General features: G+C 35.9%; 1 protein-coding gene across 6 annotated transcripts in view; it reads left to right on the top strand.

Moving 5' to 3' along the window:
- DOCK3 (dedicator of cytokinesis 3) overlaps positions 1-27,792 on the top strand; it is a 212,301-nt gene that overhangs the window by 45,943 nt on the left and 138,566 nt on the right. For all 6 annotated transcript variants that reach the window (XM_082768307.1, XM_082768310.1, XM_082768309.1 and 3 more), the window contains exons 6-7: positions 18,670-18,818; positions 27,056-27,140. In XM_082768307.1, the coding sequence (XP_082624433.1) occupies positions 18,670-18,818; positions 27,056-27,140 (234 nt within the window). The remainder of the gene's footprint in view (positions 1-18,669; positions 18,819-27,055; positions 27,141-27,792) is intronic.

The raw sequence follows: 27,792 nt of genomic DNA, 5'->3' as shown, positions 1-27,792 counted from the left end.
TTCTGCTCCTTCATTTTTCATAATATATCATCAGAACTTGGGATAATACTTAATAATGTCTTTCTGTTTTATATATGACCTTGCAATCTTAGCCAGAGTGCATACTGAAGAAATACTGAGTTATCATTTTTAAGGAATAAAGTAGTAACACTTCTCAGAATTTTTGCCTTGACCTGAATAGCTCAAGTTGAATTTGAAGTGCATGGGGCTAGTTAACTTCCACAGTGAGAGAAACTCTGCAGCTTCTCTGCAGATGAAAATGCTGCCTAGTGAGTGATTTTAAGCAGTTTTACTAATACTGTCAAATGGACTTGTGGATTTCTTATTAGGAGGATGTGCTTAAAAACCTTCTACTTAAACATGGCTTAATGAATTTCTAAAATGTGGTATAGTACTTGCTCATATACTAAACGAAAGTTAATTTATTTTCTGGGAAACTAGGAAATAACACTAGCAGAGGTTTCTTTTTAATACTGTTGGTTTTGTGTATTTAGTAAGGAAAAGGAAGCTGGAAAAAAAAAACAAGTGTATTGACAGCTTTTTTTGTGAACGTGTTGGTAGAGTTAATGGAGTTATTAAATTTACTGGGAATAAAAACAAGTATGTGTGGAAAGAATGGATGATGGAAGAAAAATCTTAACTCCTGGATTTTTCTAACCACAAATAACTGTCAAGGTATTCTGTATAAATATTAGTATCTTTTGTTTTTGTTTATATGTAGGTGATGACAAACTTTTGATCTCGGACTTTGTTGGTCTGTGTACTGGATCTTATGTAGTCATAGGATATCCTTCTTCCACATACTTCGGAAATATTAAAAAAGACTAACCTTCTAATTAGGGAGGTATTTATTACTTAGGCATACGATACTTTCGAAGACATGAAACTCCACCCTGCTCAAAAAGACTTGTACTATGTGGCAGATCAGTTCTGAATTGGCACAGCAGTGGACTCTGAATACCAACCCTCAGAACTCATGATAAACATTGAATTGATTTCAGATAATAATAATAAAATCTCTAAGAAATCACTGAGCATTGGGAAACTTTTATTTGAACTTACATACAGGGAGCTAAGCAACCCCGTTTCTTCCATCATTTGTCATTTGCCACATTCTTTCTCAGACTCTCCATCTGAGCTTCTCATGAACTCTTTATCTCCCTTTCCCTGGTTCTCTATCAATTACTTTCCCAGCCAGTTTCACTAATGCATTTAGTAGTCTTTATTTTGATGAAACTGTAATATGTTTTCTCCTGTCATCTGATTTTTTGGTGTACTTTTTACTTTCCTAACTACTTTTGTTTTAATTCTATGTCTAGCTGTTACAGAAGGGAACAAGTTGAATGACAAACAGAATAAATTCATTTTTCTTGCAATTAAACAATAAAATCTTGGGAAGATTCATTTATCTGGCAGAAAGTGACATACAGAGCATTTTAGTATTTATTATTTTTATTACTTTAAGAGGACCTTAAAGATAGTGAAATGGGAATATTGCTTTGCCTCTCAAAAGAGAACATTGCAACCAATCCAGTGCTAAGATACAAGCCAGAGAGGTTTTCTGTCAACTTCAGTCTGAGCTAGTATTACAGAATATAAACAGAATGGCAGTTTGTTTTAGGGGAGCTAGCAGCGTTGCTGACAAGTTTGGAATCAGAAGGAAGATTTTAATAAACCAGTTAGGCTTTTTGTTGAATTCTGGTGTCATACTCTGAAGTAGCTGCAATGAGTTTGCTGTCTCAGATCTGACAATAATTGCAGGCATGTCAGCTCTCACTGCAGTACTGTTGGCTGTCATCACATAGATCTACGTTAGAAGAAGTGTTAGAAATGCAAGTATTCTCGACAGCATTTAAAAGTTATTCTATTACCAACACAGTAGTCTAGAAATAACATAATTGTGATTTGATATTTCTGTTGAAACCAATAACATCACAGTGTTAAAGTACAGAATGCTAGTATTAAAATGGTTTCAGAAAGAGGAAGGACAGAAGTGGGGCACATTTTCTTCAGAAATTAAAATCTGCTGCATGAAGCAATCTAAAGTGAGTATTTTCTAATTGTTGGCTTTATTTATCCTAGAAAAGCTATACCCTCTTTAAGGTATAATTTTTAATACCTTGGTTCTTTGCTGCTGCTCTATTCTCCAGGTTCTGTATAAGGTGGACCTGGAAAATACATAACGGGGTAGCTCACAAGCATTGCACAGGCATGCACGCACACACAATGACAACACAACCTAGAACTGTTGTACATACAAACTGAAACACATACTGTGTGGGACTTTTTGATGAAATTTATGGTACTATCTCAGTATCAAACATAGCATCATCTTGTAAGAATACACTGTTGCTTTTTTTCTTTGAGAGCGTGATTGTGCGTTGAAGAACTATTTCTGACAGTTCTCCCATTTTATTAGAGGAAAAGAGAAAGCTGTACTTATGAGTCATCTTCCTTTAGAGGTCCCTGAGCTGGGCTGGCCAGGGCCTTCTGATGGGTGTGCCTGGCCCTTCGGATGCTCCACAGTCCATTTGCCATCTTTCTACTACCTCTTTGCCCCAGTATGTTGAATTTCTTTACCAGTTTTAACTCAGTCGAACAGAAATATTATTTCCTTGAAAAGGAGTGGCTGTGTACAGGGAAGAAATGCAGGACATAGGGGGGACTGCAGTGTTATTTCAGCCATATTGTGAAGCAGAAGGTGATTGAGACAAGTAAACTATGAGAAACCAGGCTTTGTAATGTACTGTGCTTATTGTCCTTGTGCACGCATTAGTGTCTGTGTGGCTGTGCAGTGGGAATTGGGGAATTATCTGGCTGACTGCTGACCATCTTGAATCCTGTTGCCGTTTTTCTGGCAGATTAGATTCTTGATGTGGCTGCCTGCATGGCTGTACAAGCGCCAGTCACAGTGCATGGAAAGAAGACAACAGGATCAGACGATCAGGTCTACTGTCAGTTGAGACTACCTGATTTTCTTAGCAACATGTGCTTCTGATGGATTAAGCTGGCTGTACTCAATGGTACGCTTCAGTGTAACAGAGCAGTGGTTACTAGTAAAAGGAGTTTTTACAGTATTGGTAGCAGTCCAGTAAGAGATGTTATAGGTTATTGCTTCTGTTGTGGAACTTGGTTATTGTTGAGCTTATTACGTGTGATAGTTTGGCCTGTAAAATTGGACAGAATGAGGCAAAGGATTGCCTCATGGCTCACAGTTTTACTCCTGTGTTTCTTAAGCTGTACAAGCACAGAATCACAGAATCATGCAGATTGGAGGAAGCTTCTGGGGATTACAATTACAACTTCCTCCTCAAGGCAGGTCCTATTGGAGCAGGCTTGAGGGACTTGTCCCTTGGACTTCTGAGTGTTTGTGGAGATGCCTCAACCTCTCTGGACAGCAGCCTGTTCTACATGTTGACCACTTGAAGCCAGGGATAGAAGAAATGGGGTTTGCTTAATCGTATTAATGATTTCTTTAAAACAAATAAAACAATCATAATTATTAAAACCAGGAATGAAAGAATGGGGGCGTGTTTAATCGCATTAAAATAGATGTTGCTGAGCGTCTTTGCTTACTACTGTGCAAATTAACTGGAACAAGGAGTCTTGGGACCCCTCACAGAAGATGTTTCCTGACAAAAATGGGGAACCTGTCTCAAAAACCTGCTGAGACTGACCCTGTGGTTGGGACAAGAGCCAAGGAGCAGCTGAGTCTGTATGAAGGCACATGGTCAACTAGTGGTGATGAAGAAGAGTTATCGGCCTTCATCCCCACGACTCCCCGATGACCGCCACCAGAAGGCACTGTGCAAGCTCAGATGGGAGGAGTTTATGGAAATGGCTTGGAGCTAATTTTAATACAAATCAGGGATAGGTTATGAATATGTTGGGTGTACATGCCTTTGGGAGCTATCCTGTGTGCACCTGGTGCGCTGAAATAAACCACATACCTACTTCATAACTCATTTGCTTTGAGTTGTAGAGTTCTTCCATGAATCACACCTACAAGTTAAAATGTTTTCCTTTTATCTAGTTGGAAGTTCCAGTGTGTGATGCCTTTATTCCTATTGTTGTGCATCTCTGAGAAGAATTTGGTTCCCTTTTTTCCTCAATCTTCTGATTAGGCAGTTACCAATAAGTACTCCAAGTGTCTCAAATGCTGAATAATTGGGAAAAATTGCCCCCCCTGACCTGCTAGTTACCCTCTTGCTAATACAGCCCAGTATGTATAATAATGTGGTTGGTCTTTGCAGCAAGGGAAGCACTACTGGCGTCTGTTCAGCTTCTTCACCAGGATCAACAGGTTGTCTTCTGCACAATTGTTCCCTGTCCTTGTTGCATCCAGATGATGAGAACTTTGCATTTGCCTTGGGAGAACTCTGTGAGGTTCTTTGCTGTTCTGTTTTTCCAGCCTGGCAAGGAAGCCTGGCCAGGATGCTCCTCTGAATAGCAGCCCTGTCATCCCTCTGCCCCTGAGTGTAGTGTCATCTGCGACGTGACTGAGGGTGTGCTCTATTCCAGTATGCAGATCATTAATAAAGATGTTAATACACCAAGGAATGCTGTTAGGAACCAGTCACAAGTTGGCTGATGTGCTGCTGATGTCCATTCACCCTTTGAGCCTGGCAGTCCAGTCAACATCCCACTTACAGTCCATTTGTTCAGTCCATATCTCACCACCATCCTTTATAGCAGCTGTTCTCCAGATATGTCCTGGTTGTCCCAGGACAATTATCTTTCCTTGACTGCAAATCTTAAAATGTTATAGCCAAGGTTCCCTGTTTTCCAGTGTTGGCCTTCTCTTCAGAAATTGTCACTCATTTATCAGAACTCTAAACCATGCACATCCTTAAGTGCGATTACAGGTTGCACTGACAGAGTTAACAATAAATGTAGGCTTCTGCAGGCATTAGCTAATCCTCCCTTGGCACTACGATTAAAGAAATTAACAGTATGGAATTAAATATAGCACTTACTAAATGGTTTTTAAATGGTTGATTTGATAACAAAGTAGATGAAAATAGGGTTATTCAGAGGTGCTGCTTGTAATAGGACTTGCAGTTCTTGTGTCAGTGTTATTCAATAGGCTCATAATAGAAATCAGGAAAAAAAGGTGCAGTTTCATATATTTGCTGATGATGCAAAAGTGGAAATTTAAATAATGATTAGTTCAGAAATTGTATAGCTTCTGTCAGATACTTGGCTCATTTAAACAGCATTTATTCTAATGCATCCAAATATAGAAAGGACCTACAGATGGTGTTTGTGTCCTGAGGTGCGATGACACTTAAAATGATGAAACATTATTATGACTAACCCATTGAGCATCAGCCTCTTTCTTGATTTTGATAGCTAAGAGGGTAATAAGTCTTGCCCTTATAGGCAGGGAGCCATCTTGGGGGGCAAAAGAGGAGAATAATTGAAAATCTCTTTGTATGAAATAAATGACGTGATTGAGTAACAGCCACTCGTTCTGCTTTGTCCTTTTCAGAACAGATGCATTACTTGCTGCAAGGAGAGGGCTGACAGGAAGGGGAGCCTCAAAAATAGAGGGAGGGTACATAGAGAGGGCCTTAAGGTTGCCTGATCCATCTAACCCCTTTGTGATTTTAATTTCTAACTGTGGCTTTTCCAACATCTGCTTGTCTTGCTTGTTTGTTTTTTTTGTTTGTTTGTTTTTTGTGTTTAAAGGATATTGTGCAGCCTCTCAAAGCCCAGTATCTTTTGGCCCATACTGTTAAAGACTTATTCAGAAGCTTGTCCGTAGTCTTCCTGACTTGATGCTTGTTATTTCTTGCTCTGTGTGTTTTGGACAAGAAGAAATAATTCCATTCCTATTCCATACAAGTTTTTGATTTAAATTGTTTTCCTAACTCTTGTCTTTTCTAGACTAGGCAGCCAAACATCAAACCCAGTGTATCTACTATATTCTGGATGTTCTCATTGCTTTAAAGAATCACCGATTTATCCACACTTTTTCAGTGTTTAAGAGAGAAAGAGAGAAGCGGTGGAGTGAGGGAGAAAATAGAGCTGAGAATAATATTCCAGCGGAAGCCTGACCTATATCGAGTAGTGTGAAGAAATTACTTTCTACATTTATTTCCTCGAACTGCAGAAGTTCAGTGAGGAGTTAGCCTATTTATGACTTACAAATAGGTATGTGGAAGAAGAATTTCAGGTAGATCACAGAATCATCTAGGTTGGAAGAAACCTCGAAGATCCCCTAGTCCAACTTCTGATCTAACACTAACCAGTCCTCAACTAAACCATATCACTAAGCTCTACATCTAAATGTCTTTTAAAGACCTCCAGGGATGGTGACTCAACCACTTCCCTTTGATAAGTGATCAATGACCCAGATCATTGTTAATGGAGGCAATCTGTCAAATATATGCCACAATCTGTTAGTTCTGTCAAAAAAAAAAAAAAAGTTCAATACTGCACAAAGTTCAGTATTTACAAACTGAAGCCATGCAAATTGAGAGTAGAAAAAAAGCCACCTTTTAATAATTAGGATAATTAACAATGAGGCTAAGTTAGTTATGGAAAGCAGTTACTTCTTTATTACTGGTATCTTTAAAACAAGACTGAATTGCATTTTAAATGATCTGTAGCTGCATTATCACACAGGAAGTATGTTGCAGCAATCTGTGAGTGAGTTTCTGTGGCATGTGCCCTGCAGGAAGTCAGACTAGATAATCACAATAATCCTTTATAGTCTTGAAATAGATGAATCTTTAAATCTGTTTAGTCAGGACCAGCTGTGTTGAAAAACAGCATTACTAAAATATGAAAAAAATGTTAAGAAGTGGGTATACTGCACTGATGTTTGATTTTTTTTTTTTTTTTTAGGCAATAGAATTGTATGCAAAAGTCTGGTAGGTTTTTAGGAGTCTTTCTCTAGTGAAGAGAAGAGAGGTGGTACATGTTTATTCTTGTATGCTTTTCAAAACCTTCTTTGTAGTTTTTGACTCTTACCTACTTGTGAAGGATGACTGCTTATTTATATGTAACTTGTGGAAAAGACTGACATTCAATATGTTTCTTGGCTTACTCATGTTTCAAACGCTGTAGAAAACAGCAGGTAGTTTGAATGTCTTTGAGTGGGTGATTGCCAGAAAGCCACTTGGATGGTGAACAGAGATACGAGGGTGAATCAACAGCTAGTTCTTTGACTTCTGAGTCCATACCAAATCTGCAATCAAGGGTCAGTAGCATACTTGAGGATACTGCTTTACCAGGTTTGCTGTGTTTCAGTCAAGAAATAATGCTGATATAATGCTTGCTTATTCACTGAAATTTTTAACATACATAAACCTACATAATTTTTTTTCTTTCCTTTTCCCGTTTCTTTCTTACTCCTTTTGGTCTATGGAGTATCCTGTTTCATTTTCAGTACTTGTGAAAACACATCAGAAGGTGACCCTATTTGAAATAGGTGGAAAAAAGTATAAATATTCAATGCCAGCAGGAATGCTTTGGTATTTGCTTTTTATAATAATGAGATTCCCAAGTGAAAAAACATGATTTTGTTCTGACAATATTAGAATCTTTGTATTAAAATCTGGAGTTTCAACAGCTGCCAACCATGAGTCCATTACAAATATTTGTGAAGTTACTGTCACATACCTGGTATAAACATGTGTAAATTGAAGAGGTTTGAATTAATTCTTTACCTTTGGGAACTTTACCTGTTTTATCTCACCTTTCTCTGTGCCTCTTGTCTTTTTACTATTTTAATCTTTTATTTACCCAAAGCTTGAATATTGTAAAGAACAAGTAAAAGCAGGTATATGGAAACAGGTTTTGTTTATAATTTACATGGTACTTGTGAAATCACAACTTTACATCAGTTGTGATTTTATCAGTAGCATTGATTCAGTTGTCCTACAATGACAGAAATGTAAATTTTATAATATTTAGTTCATCTTGATTTTTTTAATTTATGAGGCAAATCTGGCAGGTTTAGTCTATTCAGCCTATAAAAGATGCTTTGTATTGTCTTCACTGCTTTTAACTGCACAAGAATAAGTGCTACATGTGAAATGTGAATGTAGCTGCACTTAATGCTTATGTGGAAATATGGGAATTAATGTTAAGTTTATTTCTAAGTAGTTGATTGCAGAATAAATATACGTACGATAAAAAGGGAATTTCCATGTTGTTTGCTGACTCTGAAACAGATTTTTGTGACTAAAATCAAAAACAGGTGTGACATGCTATGAGAGAAGAAGGCACAAGAAACTAATGTGTCTTTTTTTTACCTGGGATTGCTCTTCTGAGTTGAAATTGTCTGTTTTGGAGGAATGAAGCTAATTGGAACCTGTCTATGGAAAACATAGCTGAAATGTTTTTGTAGTTGAACAATATTGAAATGTCTGCAGTTGTTTTTTTTTTTTTAAACTTGTGTGAGAAGTATGTAGTTGGAAATCTGTTGGGATACATTCAGTCATTTTCTTTAGGGATTCATAGGAATGTTGTAGGACAAATGGTGGCATCGTGCCCGGGATCATTAATTACAAAGACCACTGATCAAATTGTTCTGCAAATACTTCTGTATTTTATTGGAATAATAGCATGTGTTTTGCTGTTTTTTCTTAACATTTGAGGTATCCCTAACAAAACGTATTTACCTAATAAATAAATAAATAAATAAAAAATTGGCCCAATCTTCTCTAACATAATGAACTTGCATGTCATGAGTTGCATAAGCACCTTAACAAGAGACAAAGATTCATTAGCAACATTTCAGTTTACATATATAGCATCAGTTCTACAGGCCCAGTAGTTTATTTGGAATTTTTTTCTCTTACTGCTGTGTTTGTTAGGTCCAAAGTAGTTGTACTGCTTCCAGACTACTCCACGTGTGAATAAGAATATTATTTTTGGGTGCTATGCCTCGCTGTGTGAGGGAAGCTGGAAAAAGTATTAATGTGTCAGCTTATATGCTTGAACACCACTGGATGTGAAGTTTCCTCTTAAATACGTAAATAGCGTTGAAAGAGCAGATGCTTAAGTTAAATGCAATAGAAGTGTTTTGGGGATTTTTCAACTTTGGAATTTGGCACACCAGTGTAAAGTACTGTTAAGTGGAAAATATTTATCTGACAGCATTTGTTATATAAGGTAACTGATTTGGATTTCTTGATAGTTATTTATCATATAAGTTGTAACTTAGACAATATGGCTGTTGTTGATTAGTGTGAATGTGTTAATTATTTGTTAATAATCAACTGGCTAAGGAACCTGAAGGTGCACAAGTCTATGAGACCTGATGAGATATATCTGCAAGTCCTGAGGGAGCCGGCAGATGTAGTTGCTAAGCCTGTCTTCATCACATTTAAGAAGCTGTGGCAGTCTGGTGAAGTTCCCTGTGACTGGAAGAGGGGAAACATAATCCCTGTTTTAAAAAGGGAAAAAAGGAAGACCTGGGGAACTACAGGCCAGCCAGTCTCACCTGTGTGCCTGGCAAGACCATGGAGCAGATCCTCCTAGAAACTCTGCTAAGACCCATTGGAAACAAGGAGGTGACTGGTGACAGCTAACATGGCTTCACTAATTGCAGATCATGCCTGACAAATCTGGTGGCCTTCTACGATGGGGTTACAGCACTGGTGGATAGGAGAAGAGCAACTGACATCACCTACCTGGACTTGTGCAAAGCATTTGGCACAATTTCTTCTTTAAATTGCCTATTCTTTATTAAAAATATATATAGAGAGAGAGTAAAAAGCCTATGTAAAATACAAAATGCAGAGGCTTCCACATCTATTCAATATGGTTTAGCTTCTTTAAGAGTAAAATGTTTTCACTTACTACTTCTCTGGCAGGTAAATACTACCTGCTAGCACTGAGTGCAGGGCCTCCCTCAAATCCTTCAGATTTAAATATTTTTCAAATGGAGGTCATACAGCTTTCCAGTTTCTAATATATCAGAGGATAAATGGCTTCTTTTGGCAGTGAAAGACAGTAGTTCCAGCAGGAGGCATTTTGATTGACTGTAACAGAGATGGCAGCAGCAGCAGGCTGTCCTTTTTCAGCCAGATATGCCAATGCTCCAAGCTCTGCTGTGCAGAACTTCCTGGTCAGTAGAGGACGGGAGGAAAATGCACTTGCTGTGGATCAGAATAATCAGTCCTCCCTGTGGAAAACCACATTATTCAGCAATTATGTTTTGATTATGTATTTTATGGTATAAAATACCATTATGACTGTGATTTTTTGTGTGAACAGTGGACACAAATCTTCAAGCCTACACAGAAAATGGAAGGTGATGATGTGAACAGGGAACACTTGATACCAGTTCTCAATGTAAGTATGAGGTGTCCTTCATTGCAGGGGCCTCATACTAACAGGCAAGGAAGGGCTAGTTGGGGATGGGAAGGTTTCAACCTTCAGTAATTGTCAAAAGCATCACTTTGGTTCTTCCTCTTGGGAAGGAAGGGTTTTGAGCACGACTGGCAACCTGCTTGCCACAAGCATTTTCAGTATTGTCCAATTTGGAGATGCTGTCATGAGTCTCATGATGCTTCTAGTTGTTCTCACACCCCCAGCCTCTATGGTCTTGAAATCAGGATAATTTATTTTTCATGTAATAAAGGAAAACTGTCATGCTCTTAAATTCAGAGGAAGTCTTGAAAATGTAACCTGTGAATACTCACCATGGAAGGTCTTTATATGTCTCCCAGAGGAATGGCAGAACTGTCTGCTGTAAAAGTCAGCTGTATGTACGCCAGAGACTTATTTTTCTGTAGTCAGTTTACAGACCTTTCTCTTGAGCTCTGCTCATATTTCCATTTTGCATTGATCTTACTCAGACAGAGATCTGGGAATGCATTTTGGGAAAAAGGAAGCTTCTTTTGCATAGCAGTGAGCTCTTTCTTGAGCTCTTTCCTCATTGTGATGGCATTTAGAGGGTTGTATTTCTTTTATTTAGTAATGCTTCTAAACAAATATGGTAAAGCTAAGTGTACTGCATTGTCTTTGTGTTATGTCTTTTCACCAGCTATGTGATGTGGTGAAGGTGTTCGGAGAATGGGGGGAGGGAAATGTGGAGACACCAGGAAACTGAAAGCCAAGATACCATCCCTGATTAAATAGCAAAAACCTTGCATGCATATTTTTCTCCTCAGAAAGAAAAATAAATTTTATGTTCTTACATTTGAAAATGAAAAATTAAATAATTTAATATGCAGAGAACTTGGAACTGTGTTCTATAAACATGATAGGGATTGAAAAGGAAGGAAATGGTATTAATGTCACTGGTTTTACAGCATTAGAAATGCTGTATGAAGAATTAAATCTCTAAGTTGGTCTCAATAATTATCCCCTTCAATTCCATTTCCTCAAGCTTTGCAAAAAGTCTATTATGACACTCTAAAGAGAGGTTAATGTTGCTGCTAATCCTAAAGAATTAGGAACTTCAATCAAATTTCAGCAAAATCTCCCTTGTTCGCATCCTATTTTTTTCCATTAATCAAAGAATTTAACAACAATAATTTCCACCTAGATTACCTGTCGTATTCAGGCCAACTTTGTGTCTCAGTGGTGGTGGTAGAGCCTGAAAGTAACACGAGAATATAAATACTACTAGCATGAAGTCAGACAATAAAGCCTTGCCAGACTTGTTTAAAACTTTGTGGCTGTTAGACGTTGTCATCTGTTACTTGTCTCAAGTTGCTGTATTAGATAACTCAGGTGTATAAAGGTGTAAGTAAGGGAAAGACAGACCAATTTTAAGATACATGTCTTAAGTGCAAATGTAACAATTTCTGTTTGGTGTTACCTTACACATGCAGCATAACTGAATATGAAAATGGAAAAGTTACGTATAAAGGAAATTGAAATATATAATTTTCCTTGTACCCTACTGCATTGCTATTCATAAAAACATGTTCTGAATTGAAACTTTAGCTTAGACATTTAAGATCTGTGACATGATATGAAAAAATAATAATAATAAAAAAACAAAAACCACAATACTAAAACTTAAGTTCTTGAAGAAGAGCTACAACCACTCATGAATACAACTTTCTTCATAGTATTCTCTGGAGAGCTCTAGACTCCATCTAGAGATGGAGTAGAGGAGGAAACGCACAAGTTCTTCAAAAACTAAATTTCTAGTACATTTCAGATTTTCAGAGAAATGGTTCGAATAATGATTTGTGAATAGTTTGCATACGGACTGTAAGTTTGCTGATGCCCATATAAAATCAGTTTCTGTATAACTTAAGGCTTCGTATCATGGGCTTCATTCTTTTGAGAATATATTAGTAACTCAGAGAAAGTCAGTGATCCTGTCATTTTTGCTTGCATTGTTGCCAAGAGTGGCAAGGAACGTTTTCAGAGTTAGTGATGCAAGTGCAATGGATCTAACAGCTCTTAGCTCAAGGATTTTTGCAAGAAAGAAGCAGAATATATCCAGAAGAAAAAAAAAAAAAATTACTGTACTAGTTAAGCATGGTATATGATGATTCACATACTGTCATTTAACATGAGAAAAAGCTTGTCTGCTTACCCTGTAAAGGCTTTATTCTGTTATTTTCCCCTAATTTTGTTTTTCTTTATTGGTGCTCTGTCATTCTTATTTACTGTTTAAATTTTCTATTGGTAGCGTGTCAGTATTTTAAGCAACTCTAGATACTTTCATTGGCAAAAGAGTCTGTGAAGAATTTACTAATAACAATGTGAAACGGTCCTTTTCTGTCACTCTAATTTACTCAGCTTTAATACACATTGTAAATTGAAATTCCCTCTAATAGTGAATAGAATTGAGAATCAATTTAAACCAGATTTATCTTAGGGAAAATTTCTGTTTGAAGCTAGGGGCTATGAATATTCATAGGAGAGAATAAATGTGATTCATGTTAATGCATCCTTATTAACTAATAGAGAACTTCTGTTCTGGTTTATTTTCATTCTTCTATCCTGAGGTGCCCTCCTTTCTCAATCTGTTTCTTGTTTGAGAAATTAATGCTGTTTGTTGTATGTTTAGTCATATGCCATTTATGAAGCATCAGCTCAACCACAGACTCTTGTGAAAACTCCAGGATGGCTCCACGCAACCCTTTAGAAAAGTACTTGGTAGTTTTAATGGGGAGAAGTTATAGGTTAGCTAATTTTTGCTCAATATTAACTTCTCTGTTAATTTTCTGTATTTTATAATGGTTTTTAAATTATGTTTTAGTTCTACAATAAAACAGGACTCGATGTATAGGCACATATGTATATGTATGGCCATTTAATTCATCACGAGTCATACTTAAATATGGGCTTGAGTCAATAATTTTCAAAAATTTCCAGGTGGTTTTGTTATGCTTGTAAAGAGCCTAAAATTAGAGAAGACTTTGTATCTCTCTCCTGTATTCATTAATAGCTCTGTCTTTATCTTCTACCCTAGATTTCCTTTTACATAAAACTGTTAAGAGGGGTTGTATGGAAACGTGACAAAAGTCTGTCTAGTCTAGTAGTTAGATTCTGGTCTTGGAGAGTTCTATGTGTCTGTGGTGGGGATAGAGGAAGAAACACAAAAATGTTTCTGCTCTGTCTTTAGATCCTCACCTCATCTGTTTATCGTTCCATGTTGATTACTGTTCTGTAATACTTGTTTCTTGCCATTCCTTATTAGATTTTGTGCATTCAGTTTGGAACTATGCCTTCTGTCACTTTTGTTCACCTTCCTCTCCAGAAGTATGAATATTTTTTTCTATAAAACTACGTCAAGTTTAGTTGTATTGTAGAATCATGTGGAGACATTCCCATCCAGGGTTTTTTCCTTTCAGTAACAGAAATCCAGACAGTATCATTCATGTCCTGTATTATAATGGAAATCTAACCTAGATTCCCACAGGGAAGTTTTTGTTCATGTTGTCTGTCAGGATTTTTCCTTCATAACACTAGGCTTTGTTGCCTGACTTCGGCTAAATTTATAGCAGAAATAAAGTTCCTACAATTTTTGTTAAGACACCAAAACCTGCCAGCCACAAGCAACTGATCTGTGGAAGATAGATGTTGTAGTCCTCACAGAACTGCACATTTTTAAAATAATTGACTTGTCTAAAATATCTGTGTTCTCAACATGTTTTAAACAGCTTCCTCATCATGTTTGCCAAAGTTTTAGGATGTGGTGTTTAAAAAATTTAAAATGATTTTGGCTAGGGCTATTCTTGTCTAAATATTTTTATGTTTAGAATTTGGGGAATCTTTCAATCTACTCCTCAGAAATAAAACTAGAATATTTTAGGGACACAGCTGGTCTAGCTAAGTTTGTACTTGTCTTTTTTTTTTTTTTTCTACTGCATGTTGGTATTGGCCTGCACCATCTTCACAGCTCTCCTTTTTAATACATTCACATAAACTATGTTCTCAAATTCCTTTGCTTTTCTGTGGGTGCCAGGCTTGATATATTGATAATACAGGATTATGCATATAAGTTTTACTCCATACCTGAGATATCCTGCTTGTGTTCACTTGTGAAGTCTGAACTTTATTCAGCAAGAGGCACCTCATCTGTCATCTCTCTGAATGAGACAACTAATAATTACTAAGCAGAGAGGTAGCTGAGATAATTGGTGTTTGTATAAATAAAGTACGCTGTATTTTGATGATCTATTTTATTCCTCCTTGTCTTTTGTATATTTGTTTTCTTATGCTGCAGTGTCTTGAAATAGGAGACAGTCTTCCTCTGTTCACATAAAATGCCAAAAAAAAAAAAAAAAAGCCCCACTCCCCAAATCTCAAATATATAGTCATTAAATAGTTTCATGCTCCTCACAGAAACATACGACTGGCCAAGTTTCATGGTGCAGCTTGAATAAATGTGTATCAAGGCCAAATATCCTCTAATCAGCAACAACTTTGTCTGCTTTATACTAGAAATACAAGCTTTAAAAAAAAGAGAGGTTTTAGACACCAAGTCAAAAGCCTCTGTCAAATTCTGACAGTTCTTATCCTTCTGTAGTTCTCTAGAAGAACAGTATCTGAAGTAAAACACATCCTTGTAATTGTTCGATACTAATGTGAATGATTTGAAACAAATTACTTGTTTTGGACAAAAAGTCATAGAGATGCTGTATGATATTTGCAAATATTGTGATAGTTCTATTAAACTGTTTCTTGAAAAGTTTGCAGTATTTTAAGGTTTGCATGGTAATAACATTAAAGACTTTGTGTAAGATTAAGCTGTAAAATGCAGCACAAATCTGTAGCACAAGAGCCTTAATATGAAGTAATTTGCTTAATTAAAAAATCCAGACAAAACTGGAAAGGCATGCATTTTGTGTTATTTTGAGGCTTACTGTTTGCTTTCATGTGCTTATGATGCTTCCGGGCTTTAATGTCGAAGATACTGAAATCCATAAGAAGGAGCCTGGGAAACGTCTATTCTTGCTCTTAGAACAAAAACAATTTTTGTGACCTTCTCCTCTGTAAGAGCCCAAGGCAATTTTAGAGGAGATGTCTTAAGGGATGGCTCTTAAAATTCTGACTTCTTTATGGTAGTGTTAAATGAAGTCATGATAACAAAATTACTATAAATAGGTCATCTGGCCACAAAGAGAGGCTGTGGGAGAGTTGGGGCTGTTCAGCCTGGACAAGAGAAGGCCCCAGGGAGACTTCACAGTGGCATTCCAGTGCCTGAAGGGTGCCGCAGAGAGGCTGGGGAGGGACTACTTGGCAGGGGTGTGGTGATAGGACAAGGGTAATGGCTTCGCTTCAAACCAAAAGAAGGTGGATTTAGATTAGACATCAGGAAGAAATTCTTCACTCTGAGGGCGGTGAGGCCCTGGCCCAGGCTGCCTAAAGGAGCTGTGGCTGCCCCATCCCTGGTAGTGCCCAAGGCCAGGCTGGATGGGGAGGGGAATGGTTGGGCTTTGGGTTCCCTTCCAACCCATTCTGTGATTCCATGAATATACCACCAGTATTTTTTATATTTCCATGGTATGTGGTATTTATTTAGAGAGAAGTGACAAAGGCAGAGTTAGCATTTCAAAGCCACTGCAGGCATGAAACAATGAGGTGGTTGTACTGAAGAATGAAGCAGTTTTATCTGCTAGCTTCTGATTTTGGAATCCTTATGAAGCAGAGAGAAGATACCTGTAGTGTGTGTGTCAGTAGGGGCTTATTTTATGTTGCCACCTGTTTTTAAAATAAATAAATAAAGGAGCTGTGCTGCGTGCCCAGGCACTGGCAGCAGGGCTGTGGGTCTCTGAATAGAGGTGGGCTGCTCCAGAACCAGCCAGACCCAGCTGCGTCTGGCTCCAAATGGAGCTTATTAATCACTAGGCTCTTGTGATATGAAGGAGGGCATGATAAACTGCTTTTTCTTGTTTGTTTGTTTTTTGACTGCATCAAGCTCTTCACTATCTGCAAGTCTGGAATTAAGTAAGCCACATTCAACACTGTTGTAGCTCTCCTTTGTCTCAGGAAAGTACTTCCTTTCACTTCGGTGGGTCTTGCATCTGTGATTCACCTTATATGCGTTTGCCAGCTACAGCTTCTCTGGCTTTTTTAACCATCATTAGAAGAGTAAGGGTGCAGCTTTTTCATCTCAGTATGTTTATTTAGGAAGTCTGAATGTGATGAATTTGGAACTGATTCTCATGATTACTTCATTGCCAAGTGTTTTATTGATGGTATATAGCTAATTTGCTGGTTTGATAGGCCTGAACTACATTGTTTTCGTCTTCTGTCAGAAAAAGTTGCAACCTTTTTGTTCACGTAAATAGGAAATGTCTGGTTTTATGTCCTATACCTACTGTCTTCAGCTTGGGTTTGATTTACTTTGCACCGCATTTAGTGAGAAAACTTAAACACAATCCTAGTAAATTTATATTTACCAGCTTTGTGTGACTATCTTGTTAGAATATTTTTGTATTTTCAACTCTGGAAGTAGTTGCCTTTCTGTTGGGTCTGGTGTCTGTATTTCACTTTTGTTTTTCAGATGGACCAGAACCAATGTTGATGTATAGTTGAAAGATTGTGCATCTTTTAATCTCAAAATTGATTAAGAACACCAGATGATCCTGTCTGTGCTCAACCTGCTTCAGCAAAGCAGATGTTTAATCAGATTCAAACAAACTAATAAACTGCTGATCAAAATTGAATGCATTGAAATTTGTTTTTGTAACTCATACAAGTCTAGTATTCTTGCAGGAAAACAAACTCAGGTAGATGGAAATTATTTTTCTGGTTACTTGTCTTTGGTAAAATATATGAAAAAACATTTTTTCTAATAATATATTGTAATAGAAAAACACATTTTTCTTTGTGGATGTTCTTCTGTCAGATCTAGTAGTGATAAATTGAATTTATCTTCATTTAGAGAGCTTTTATGAAACACTCATTTACAATCAGAAATGCAATTGAGACAGTGCTAGCCTGCGAAGTGTCAGTTTCAATCCTTATGGTCCATATTTTCCTCACGTTTTAAGCTTTCTTAGGCTTCAAGCTTTGCATACGGGTAGGAATGGAGCTTTGTTGTTTCAAAAACACACATACAAAAAATGGCATTCAACCACAGTAGTGATCATCTTTTTATTCCTTTTCTTTGTTTCTTTGGGATCTTCATTTGTTACACAGGGGCCATTTTATGCAGTATGGCCATGTAGACAAAAGCCTTGACATGCACACACAAAAAGAATTCTAGAAGACAAGGGAGTAGCTTGGATACCCTTCCTTATCTTATGGGTGCTTATAAGTGGTCTTCGTTAGCTTCAGAGTTGCCTTCTGGGGGGTTCTTCCCATGTAGTTATTTCCCGCAGGGGAGAACAAACATTGCCAATTCTGTTTTATTTCCCCATGTTGGAAGAATTCTGCTTCTGTTGGAAATGATTGCAGGGTTAGTTGCTTAGGATATTTTTGCTGGTAGTGGGTATGGTTTTTGTTTTCATTTTTTATATTAACTTTTCTCCTTGAAAGTAGTTTTGCAGGTAGATTTTATTATTGTTCTAGTCCCTTTCAGAGTGCAGGTAATTAATATTCATTTCACCACCACCACCTATCATAGATACCCGTGTAATATACAGTTAAGTGGACTATTTAAAATATTAAAAGTACTTTTCCAAAGTGATAAAACATTGTTAACTGTTCAGAACACTCATTAGCTTCTGACTTAATGCAGTCTATTTTCCCTCTCTGTTACTTTAAGGCTAAAACTTTGAATTTATTGTATAGTTGGAATAAGTTATCCCTGCTGCACATAATGAATTGATGTAGCTGTGACATTAGGGTCTATCAGAAAATGGACTTCTTAGTAGATTGAGCCCAAAATTTAGCAATAAAAAGCTATTCATTTTAAATAGCATCAGTTAATTCTGCTTTTTGATATAAATATTTTAAAGCTTGTACAAACTGGATTAATGTTCCTCTAGGGTAATTAAATGAAAAATTGGTAACTTATTAATCTCTCTCTTTCTCTTTCCTCTCTTCCTTGCTCTCTGCCCTCACTCCCCTTCTTGCTCTTTCTCTTTCCAAACTGATAAATCTTTCTCTCCCTGTCTTGTCTCCTCCCTGTCTTCCTGGTTTCTTCTCCCCCATTCTTCTTTCCCCCTTGTTTCACCCCCCCCCTTCCCATTTTTCTCTTTCCAAATTTAATCTTTCTTTCATTTTCTTTCTTTTCTTTTTTTCCTTTCTCATTCTTTCTCTTCCCCTCCCAAAAATATGCCTTTACAGAAACATAAGGTAGATCTTTTCTACAAACTGCGCCATGTGATGAATGAACTCATTGACCTACGTAGACAGCTGCTGTCAGGTCACTTGACACAGGATCAGGTGCGAGAGGTCAAGAGACACCTCACAGTGAGGCTGGACTGGGGCAATGAGTAAGTACAGGTACCAGCTGGGTACTGTTTGTTCTAATTACTTTAAATAGCTTTTATTTAGAAAAAAAAATCTTTTCAATAGTATTTGTAAGCAGGTAGAACATTTGTTAATTTGGAAGCCATATACAACTTTTTACAGTGAGTTTACTGCATAGGTCTTATACTACTACTATCAAATGACCAATATGCTTATTAGTAGATTCTCTCTAAGGCTGCACTTTTAAAAGGTTCAGGTCAATTTACTTTATTTGTTTCAGTGAACTGATTGTTATGCCTGGGAAGATGTGATTGTAGATAGTAAAAATAAATAAATAAATAAATAAAATAAAATAAACAACACTATTTTCATTGAAGAAGTATTTTAATGGTTGGTGCAATTACTATAGAATCTCACTGGCAATAATGACACTGGAACTGAGGCTGTGAAAATGCAGATTTTTGATATAATCTATGTATTTGGCTATTGATGACATTTCTCAAATGCTTGGACTCCTTGGTCAATTTCACTGTGATTTTGTAGAGAATGTTTTTAAAGAGTCAATGAAAACTGCAATTCAGATAGAAGGTGAAATGGTAATAAGCTACCATTAAACAAAAACTAGCCCTTCAGCAGAATTGTTTTTGTTCTTACATAAAGTGTATCAGACAGGTAAGTTTTGCTTGACATGCATATGACCTTTTCAAAGAAAGTATCCCCCTCAGGCATATAGCCACTATTTTTCATCCAGGAGTAGGATTAGTGCTAATTAAAATACAGGGTGTGACAGGAGGCAGTTCTGTAACTCCATAGCTGAGGAAGAAAGGCAAATATTTGTCACTAACATAGCTCTTTTATGACTTCATTCCATAGTCATCTACTTCAGGTCTTCCTCCAAGAGATATACTTAAACATGGTCACGAAACTTTAGCTAGCACCCATCCTACATTTCACATCTCCCCTGTGGAAAGAAAGCTCTGAAGGACATCATCTAACAGATGTCATCAAGTCATTGTTCTGCAGCTTTGTCTTATAGTTACCTTCCATTGTCATTCCCACCAGAGTAAGTGGGATCTAAGAAACTGTGCTTGAACATTACGTAAAACATTTTTTTCTCAAAGTTATATAAAACATTTTTTCTCAAGGAGTGTATTTAAATTAGTAACAGTGAGTAGCAAAAAAGTTTTAAGAATAAAAGATGAGGAGAGTGGACAGCAATGAAGAGAATAGGCTGCTCAACTTAGTGACTATAGAAAGTTTTTTTTTTTCAATACACTAAATGTAAAATCATGAAATACAAATTACATTAAAACTATAAAAAATATAATGCATGACAGCTGTGGAAAAACATCAGTTAAATCAGTAAATATAAATATGTTCATGATTCAATTCATTTGCTCAGAATGCTTATTTAGGGGAAAAAAGTGCTTCTTACTGTGTAAGAACAGGTATTATTCTCCCTAAAGAAAAAGGTACACAGTATCAGAGAGAGATTCTGAAACAGAAGAGGGTATCAGTAAAGGAATTGTATAAATATCTTTTCAGTCATACACCTTTTTAACTATATCTGTACACTATGCAATATTTAAATGGGCATTTCGGCAGTCTTTCTGCAACATCACTTTCTTGTATCTCCCCTGAATTTTATTGTGAAATTCACAACCACATTTCCTAATCTGTTGAAAACAATGGTTTTCATATGCATGTTCACATAGTAATGCCGAATTTCTCAAACAGTGACAAAATTCTTCTTTCATATTTGAGATTCGCAAATGAATGAAAAATGCCATTACTAACATGCATTAATATTAACTGAGAAACTTAAATACATGCAGTTTGAGTAGGTATATAATTGCTTAGGGTAGCATAATTTAATGGAAGACATTCCCCAGCCAAGTTACTTAGATGTGCATATCTACTATGTAGCACGTATCATTTAGGGTAAAGCTATTTTTATCTCAACCATGATCATTAATGCATTGCATTATTTGGGATAGAGTAATAAAAACATGAAATTCACATTTGTCTCCACCAGTTAGGAGGTTTTCTTTTCTGTTTTTTTGAACTGGTGTTTTTTTCCTTTAAATAACCTGGCAGTGGTTCTGGTAGTCATCCTGTGTGTTCTTGTAGGAGTTGGCAGAAATCAAAGAAAAAATATATGCCCTGGATTAGTAGTTACAGGGTGGGTGTTTGTTGTTGTTGTTGTGTGTGTAGTTTTTTGTGGGAGAACTCCTTTGGGCTGTTTCCATAACTCGCCAGGGAATTTCTTTTTTGTTTTATTTTGTATATTTAGCCTAAAATATTAAGAACATTTGCTCTGTAGTTTGGTGTATTAAGAATGTAGGGATATAATTTAAAATTATTGCTGCTAACCTTTTGTATTGTTGCTAGTCATTCTTATAATGTAGTGCTAATTTCTACTTACTGTATCAATTTTATCTTTTTGTTACTTAGACTTTTTTTTTTTTCTCTTCATTACAAAACTATGATACTGGATGAATCTTTTTTAATGCTTTATCTCTGCTAGTTATCCACGGTTAGGTTACTTGTGTATTCATGCAGTGGCTGGTATTACTGCATTTCAGTGCATTACTGCATTTCACATTCAAAAGAATACTTTTTCTAAGCGTAATAGCATCTTAGTATTTTTAGACTTTCAGTTTTGAGCCTCTTAATTTATATTTTTGTGCAGTTAAAGTCTCATAATATTTTTTGCCTCCACGTCATGCTAGATTTTATACAGAACAATACAAATAGGTTTTTAAAAAAATCATCACTCTGATATAATTTGTGAGGACATTGCTCTATTGAAGTCTGAAATGGTATTAGAAATGTCCAGTAGTCTATAAATAACAAGGAAAAATGTGTATATCAGGAAACTATTTATATAAAATATATAGCTGGAAGTCTGCAACGATCATGTTATAAAGCTGAAATCTGCAGTTCCTCTCAAGTCAAGTTACAAGTAAAATCAAAACTTGACTTTGAAATATTCCATTATTGTTTTTTTTAAACAAATAGTTGACTTTTTCAACTTTTACTAATGCTTAGTTCTTTAGAACTTGTGAAATGACATCTCTGATAGGAAAGGCTACCTGCAGATGTGCTCCAGCTTTCACAAGAGAGGACCGACAATACTCTGATTTGCATATCTGCTATGTGCCCCAGCACTGTTTGAATGCACTTGTTCCAAATCAGAATTAATCTTATTTCCTAACAAAAATTTTTGTCATTCTAGAGACATACATCAAAAAGGAAGGAATTTGCCTCACAGAGTTTCTGTTTGAAATGGGAATGCTCTGCTTCTCCTCCAGTGCACAAAATTAATTGCAGCAGTGTGTGAATGCTTTATTTACCAAAAAGGCAGATGAAGATTCTTCAAAGCAATTCAACTTAAAAATCAGAGGTCATTTAAAATTGTCTTCAGGATTTATGCTTTCAGATTAATATAATACCTGTCAGGAGATTAACAGAAGGCATCCAAGCGCCTGACCGTAGTCACTTTCCCATTTATACTGAGCAAAAATACTTGCTTCCCTACAAATCTGGGATACTCCATGTTAAGGCTCAGAAACAGAGTAGGGAAGGAGGAGCCACCAAAACCTTTGGATAGATAAGTCATAAGCAAGATGAGTTGGTAGGCTTGTGTTACTTGTTAGCCAAAGGTTATTCTTACATGAAATGTTGTTGAAGTCATTGCACTGAAAGAAATCTTCCAAATATAATAAGCTGCCATAAATCTGTCTCTGAAAGATCCATAGGCAGAGGAAAGTTACAAATGAACAATTAAGAAGAAAACCAGAAAAAAAAAATAGAAATAGAATATATTTTTTTTTACATCATTAATATAATGAAACACTTTTAATTCTGTGGTTTGTCTTTTACCTCAAAAATGTCATAGACATAGACAGTGTCAGTACCTACTTAATACTAAAATTTGAAGCACTTTAGAGGGAATAGTGTGATCCATTGAAGTAATCCATAGTCTGAAAGCTCTCAAAAAGTCCTGAGTTTCAGTGTTTCCATCCTTAGAAACTTGTTTTTGGAGTTTGACTTGCCACCTTGTTATAGTTTTCTTGATAAAAAGAAGTAATTACTTCCCAATAGTGTTGCAACAATTAACTTAAAATTTGTAAAATGTATCTGAAAATATGTATTGAATGTATACATGAGGTCACAATATCTTGAAATCCCTGTAAGATTTAAAGAAATCCTTACTACTGTAGTTGTCACATCTTACAGAAATTGTTGTTGTTACACTGAAGATGATCAAAGTAGGAGTGAACAATGTAAACAGCCATAAAGAAATGCCTTTAAGAAAGTTGCAGAAATAATAACTCTCATTTCTTCTGAATATGCTCCACCCCCCCCCCCGTCTCGTCCCGGAACTCTCTTGGATGTCAGCCTTGGAAGAAAACCTTAATATCCTCACTCTGTAGCCTGATGCTTCCATGATCAGAAGTATTTGCTGCCATTTCTGTTAATCAGTTCCTTACTGAGATTGCTTACTCTCTACTACTCCTCATCAACTTCATTTTAAAAGTAATCTCCTGCATAACATTACATCAATGCTTTACTATTTTCTTCAAAACTTAGAGTCTTGCAGTTTATGTACAAAATAATTCTGTCAAAGCGTCAAGTTGTATTAGTACAGTTTAATTTTTACAAACATGTTTTTCGTATATTTCATTTTCTGTTAATGTTTCTGTTGTATTTCCATCAGTTGTATTCTTCTATTGTATTTATTGTATATATTCTTGTATTTATTTACATATACATATGTATATGTACATTTATATGTACATTTACATATTACATATGTATATATGTGTTGTATATATTCTTGTATTGTATTTCCATCAAAGTCTGCATGTAGTTTATATGAATAGCTGCTGGAATCGTTAGTTACCATTCACCCCCTTTATTATTTTTTTTTTTTTTTGCATAAGAGAAATGTGAATGATATTAAATGAGGCTTTGCCATAGTCAGAGAAGGAATACAATGAAAATTTGTGGCTGCAAAATTAAAGCCAGAGTCAGGGTAAAATGTAAGTCTTTTGGAGCAAGGGGGAGTAAATCCTGAATGCTCCCAGAATGTGATAAATTCTCCCAATCTTTTCTTCAAGACTGGATGTGCCTCCTAAAAATGTATTTCAGCAAAATGACAGTAATTTCTGCAAGGGTCTTGAAGGAAAATTTGCTAGGACTTGTGGTTTTATGAATTCAAAATGGTCTAGTATTCATATTGATAATATATGAAAGCATTATAAATTAAGATGGTTCTTTGAAGCTGCCATTAAAACTAAGTTGATTTTTTGTAGAAACCCAGTCAACCTGAAGTGGAGTTGTGTGTTCATCCCTTTCAGTCTTACGTTTAGTTCATTCAGTCTTACATCAGGTAGCACTTTTCTCTATTAGTTTGTCTTGACATTACTTGAGAAGAAGTACCAGGAGATTTATTCAGGTGGTATATTTATTTATTTATTTTCTCCCAGAGAAAGTAAAATTAAATCTTAAGTTTTAAAGATTGCTACATGGAAGAGAAGGAATATCTGCATGTCAGCAGGAATTGTCCTAGACATATGGTACCAAGAGATAGTTGACAGGCTTGGGAATTTTTTGTAGGTGTACTTGGGAAATATTTGTGAAAGTCAGTAGAGTGTTAAGACAGAATAAAAAAAAAAAAAAAAAAAAAAAAAAAGAAGAAGAATTTGCTTGTAAAAGAAATGTTGTGGAGAGAGGAACTGTCAAATAGACAAAATAGCACATTATCTAATTTTTATGCATGCTGTGTTTTGCAGAAAAAAATTCTTGGCAGCTGGTGCTCTTGTATTCCCAGGTACTTGATAATAGAGGGTGAAAGTGGGCCACTAACTGTCGTTGTCATTGCAAACATTGTCAGTCCTCTGTGGACAAAAAATTAAAAATAAAAAAATAAAAATTGATACAAATAAAATGCATAAACCTGAACTCCAACTTGGGCAATATTAGTAGTAAAAGAAAAAATACCTTTATCTGCTGGGAGGAGGTACTGCACAGGATTAACATAGTATTAAAGAACGAGAATCTTCTGTCTGGAAATCCATGGTGTTAAAGGATTTAACTAAAAATAGGGCATCAGATAAGTTTCACAGGGATACTGGTGCAGTTGTGTTGAACATTATTAAGTAGAAGATAATACCTTTGTCATGTATTGGGTAATGAGTCCAAGCAGTTTGACCTTAGTTCTCTAGAGGGTTGAAATTATGAGACCAGAACAATATTAGGCTATGATTAGATGTGGCAATTTTATCCTGTACATTTCTGACAGTGCTTTGTAACTGCATAAGAACTGAAATGCAGTGTTCTGTGTGTTTGATCACTTTATTAGGAGTTTGTCGTCATCCATATGTTGAGAAATTGCTTCATGAATATACTTTAAATGTGTGCATGTGTGTACACACATGTGAGTGGTATACTCTTTTAAAAGTGGTTTAGATATTCAGACTCATGAAAATTCCTGCAAATAAATACGACGAGCATTAGCTTTAATTTGAAACATTTTGAAGTGGATCTTCTCCTTACTACTATTTTGACCTGCAACCATTTGTTACATTTTTGGTCTTCCTATACGTAGACTCCAATGGCAGCTGCAGCTGGGGATTACTTAATGTGTTCTCAATTTAATCTTTTTCACTTGGTAAACAGAAAGTAATTTTCAGCTTTACAGATACAGTTTTCTGCTGCTGGTCTGGGCTTAATCAAGACAAAGTGTGTGAAAGGTATAAATTTATCATTTTCACAACTTAGCACTAGAGTTTAGAAATTTTTATTTGGCATGAAAATTTAATTGAAGGAGGAAAAATGTTCTTTTTTCCACTGAAAATATAATTGTTTTTGTCAAAGAACTAAAAATACAGAAATTCCCATTTGTCTGCACAATATTTTAATGGCAATTATAGCACTGCCTGTTTGCCAGTAAGTGGACGTGGGCTGAACTGTGTTTTTTGAGAGATGATGGTTTGGGGACATAATTAAAGATGGAAAGCCTGATTAAGTAGAGTTCTTAAAAAATAAAAATAGGGACTTGGGAACTTAAGGGAAATGATTAAAAACGCAGTGGTCAACAAAGGCATCTAGGCTTCGTACAAACTACTGGCTCTTACTTGCTGCTGTTTTAAGTTAATTGCTCAGAAAGAGACGCTGCATTGCCTGGAGGCTTCTGTTTATTGTACCGTACAACTATTCTGTGGTACCTGAGGGTTTTTCAAATAAAAGTTTTCATTTGCCATCAGGAACAATGCAGTGCAGAATGTTTCTTTAAATATAAAATTAAATTGGATTTTGTTTTAGTTGTCTATTTCATAACAAATGTGAAAGGGTAGTGTCCATAAGGGTACCTCTTCTGATTTTTTTTTTTCTAGGTTAAGAAATTTCATATAAAATATGTGTAAATGAAATATCAAAGTTATGTAAGAATGAAAGGGGGGAAGTGGTTCATTTGTGTGTCTTTAATTTTACTCCTAATGTGTGTAATTAGAATAGCTTTTTATTTTAACTGTCTGAGTGCTTTATGCCTCAGAGCCTGAGCAACTATAGAGCAAAAAAGAATTTCCTAACCAGCCCTCCTTTTTGCAATAGAAGACCTTTTTGTTAGTTTATGTATTTGATCTAAGCCAAAATCCTATTTTAGTTTGGACTAATCAGAAGTGTGCAAATATTGTGTGCACTATAAATACCAATTAAAATTCCTTTTGGTATTTTTCTAGCTATTGCTCAAGAATTTATAAGAATGTTTATGTATCATGTTTCTACGTGGATAAAGTTGGGGGTTTAGTTGCATGAGCACCAGGAATTTCATTCAAAGCAGCTTCCGAAAGCAAAGGATGTATTTGCACCTTTGAATAGGGTCACTGATTGAACTTTTTTTCATTACGTAGTGAAGAAACCTACCTAATTACTGCAGCAGAAATCAGAGTACTAACTTCACTTGCCTACTACATCTCCAATTAACATGTTCTGGATACTGCCTGAACATACTGGCCAAAACACTACTTGCTACAGCTTCTCTGAAGTCAGTGAACAAGGAACAAATCCAGTGTCTTTCTGTTTATTTACATTTACTTTTATTTAGAAAGCTTCTGTTTATTCATTAACAATTGCAAAAAGATTTAAATACAATTCAATATTTGTCTCCTTGTACTTGAGTAAGTATATGTAGCGGGTGATTGTGGATGTTAATGCATTATACTTACCATTTCTCCTTCCTTCTCTTTTGCAGACATTTGGGCCTAGATTTAGTTCCTCGGAAGGACTTTGAGGTTGTGGATTCAGATCAGATCAGTGTTTCAGACCTTTATAAAATGGTAAGAAATCCATGAGACATTCCTGTGAGTTTTCACTTTGGGAGGGAAAGAAGAGGAAAAAAATATTTCATCTTACATATTATGTCTTGATTGCAATAGCGTGGTAAGCTTTCCATAGGCTTTTTTAACATGTTTTTCATCTACACCCTTACCATGAGAATAGTCAGTGTCTCAAGTACCCTGAGTTCATTTTAGTATGAATGAACCAACTTTGTTTTGGAAGTGGCACACTATATACAATTTAAATGCAATTTACAAAATAACCTAGTATGAAAAATAGAGAAACTAACTTTGAATGTTGTTTCTTTCTACTTTTTTTTTTCCTTAAATATGCTTTTTCAGAAGTAGCAAAAGAAGTCATAAAAAGACAAATCTGTCAGGCACAGATAATGGAAATAATTTTAAACTTTGTTGCTAAAATCGATGTATTAGCATTAAATGAAGCAGCAATAATATTTTTTCACTATTCATATAATTTAAGAAAAATAAGTCTGGAAAATCTTAAAAGGTCATCCAGTCCATTCTTCCACGTAATGTCAGGATCAACAGTCTCTGTCAGTTGTGACAATTTTGTCTGTTTCTAAAAATCTCTTGTGACTGAGAATCCACAGCCTACTCAGGCAGTCTTTGCAATTTGGTAATTTTATTAATG

This window comes from Aythya marila (genome assembly GCF_965140915.1).
Source record: "Aythya marila genome assembly, chromosome: 10".
Taxonomy (NCBI): domain Eukaryota; kingdom Metazoa; phylum Chordata; class Aves; order Anseriformes; family Anatidae; genus Aythya; species Aythya marila.
Note: the sequence above shows the minus strand (reverse complement) of the source record. Positions and strands in the feature narration are given on the sequence as shown.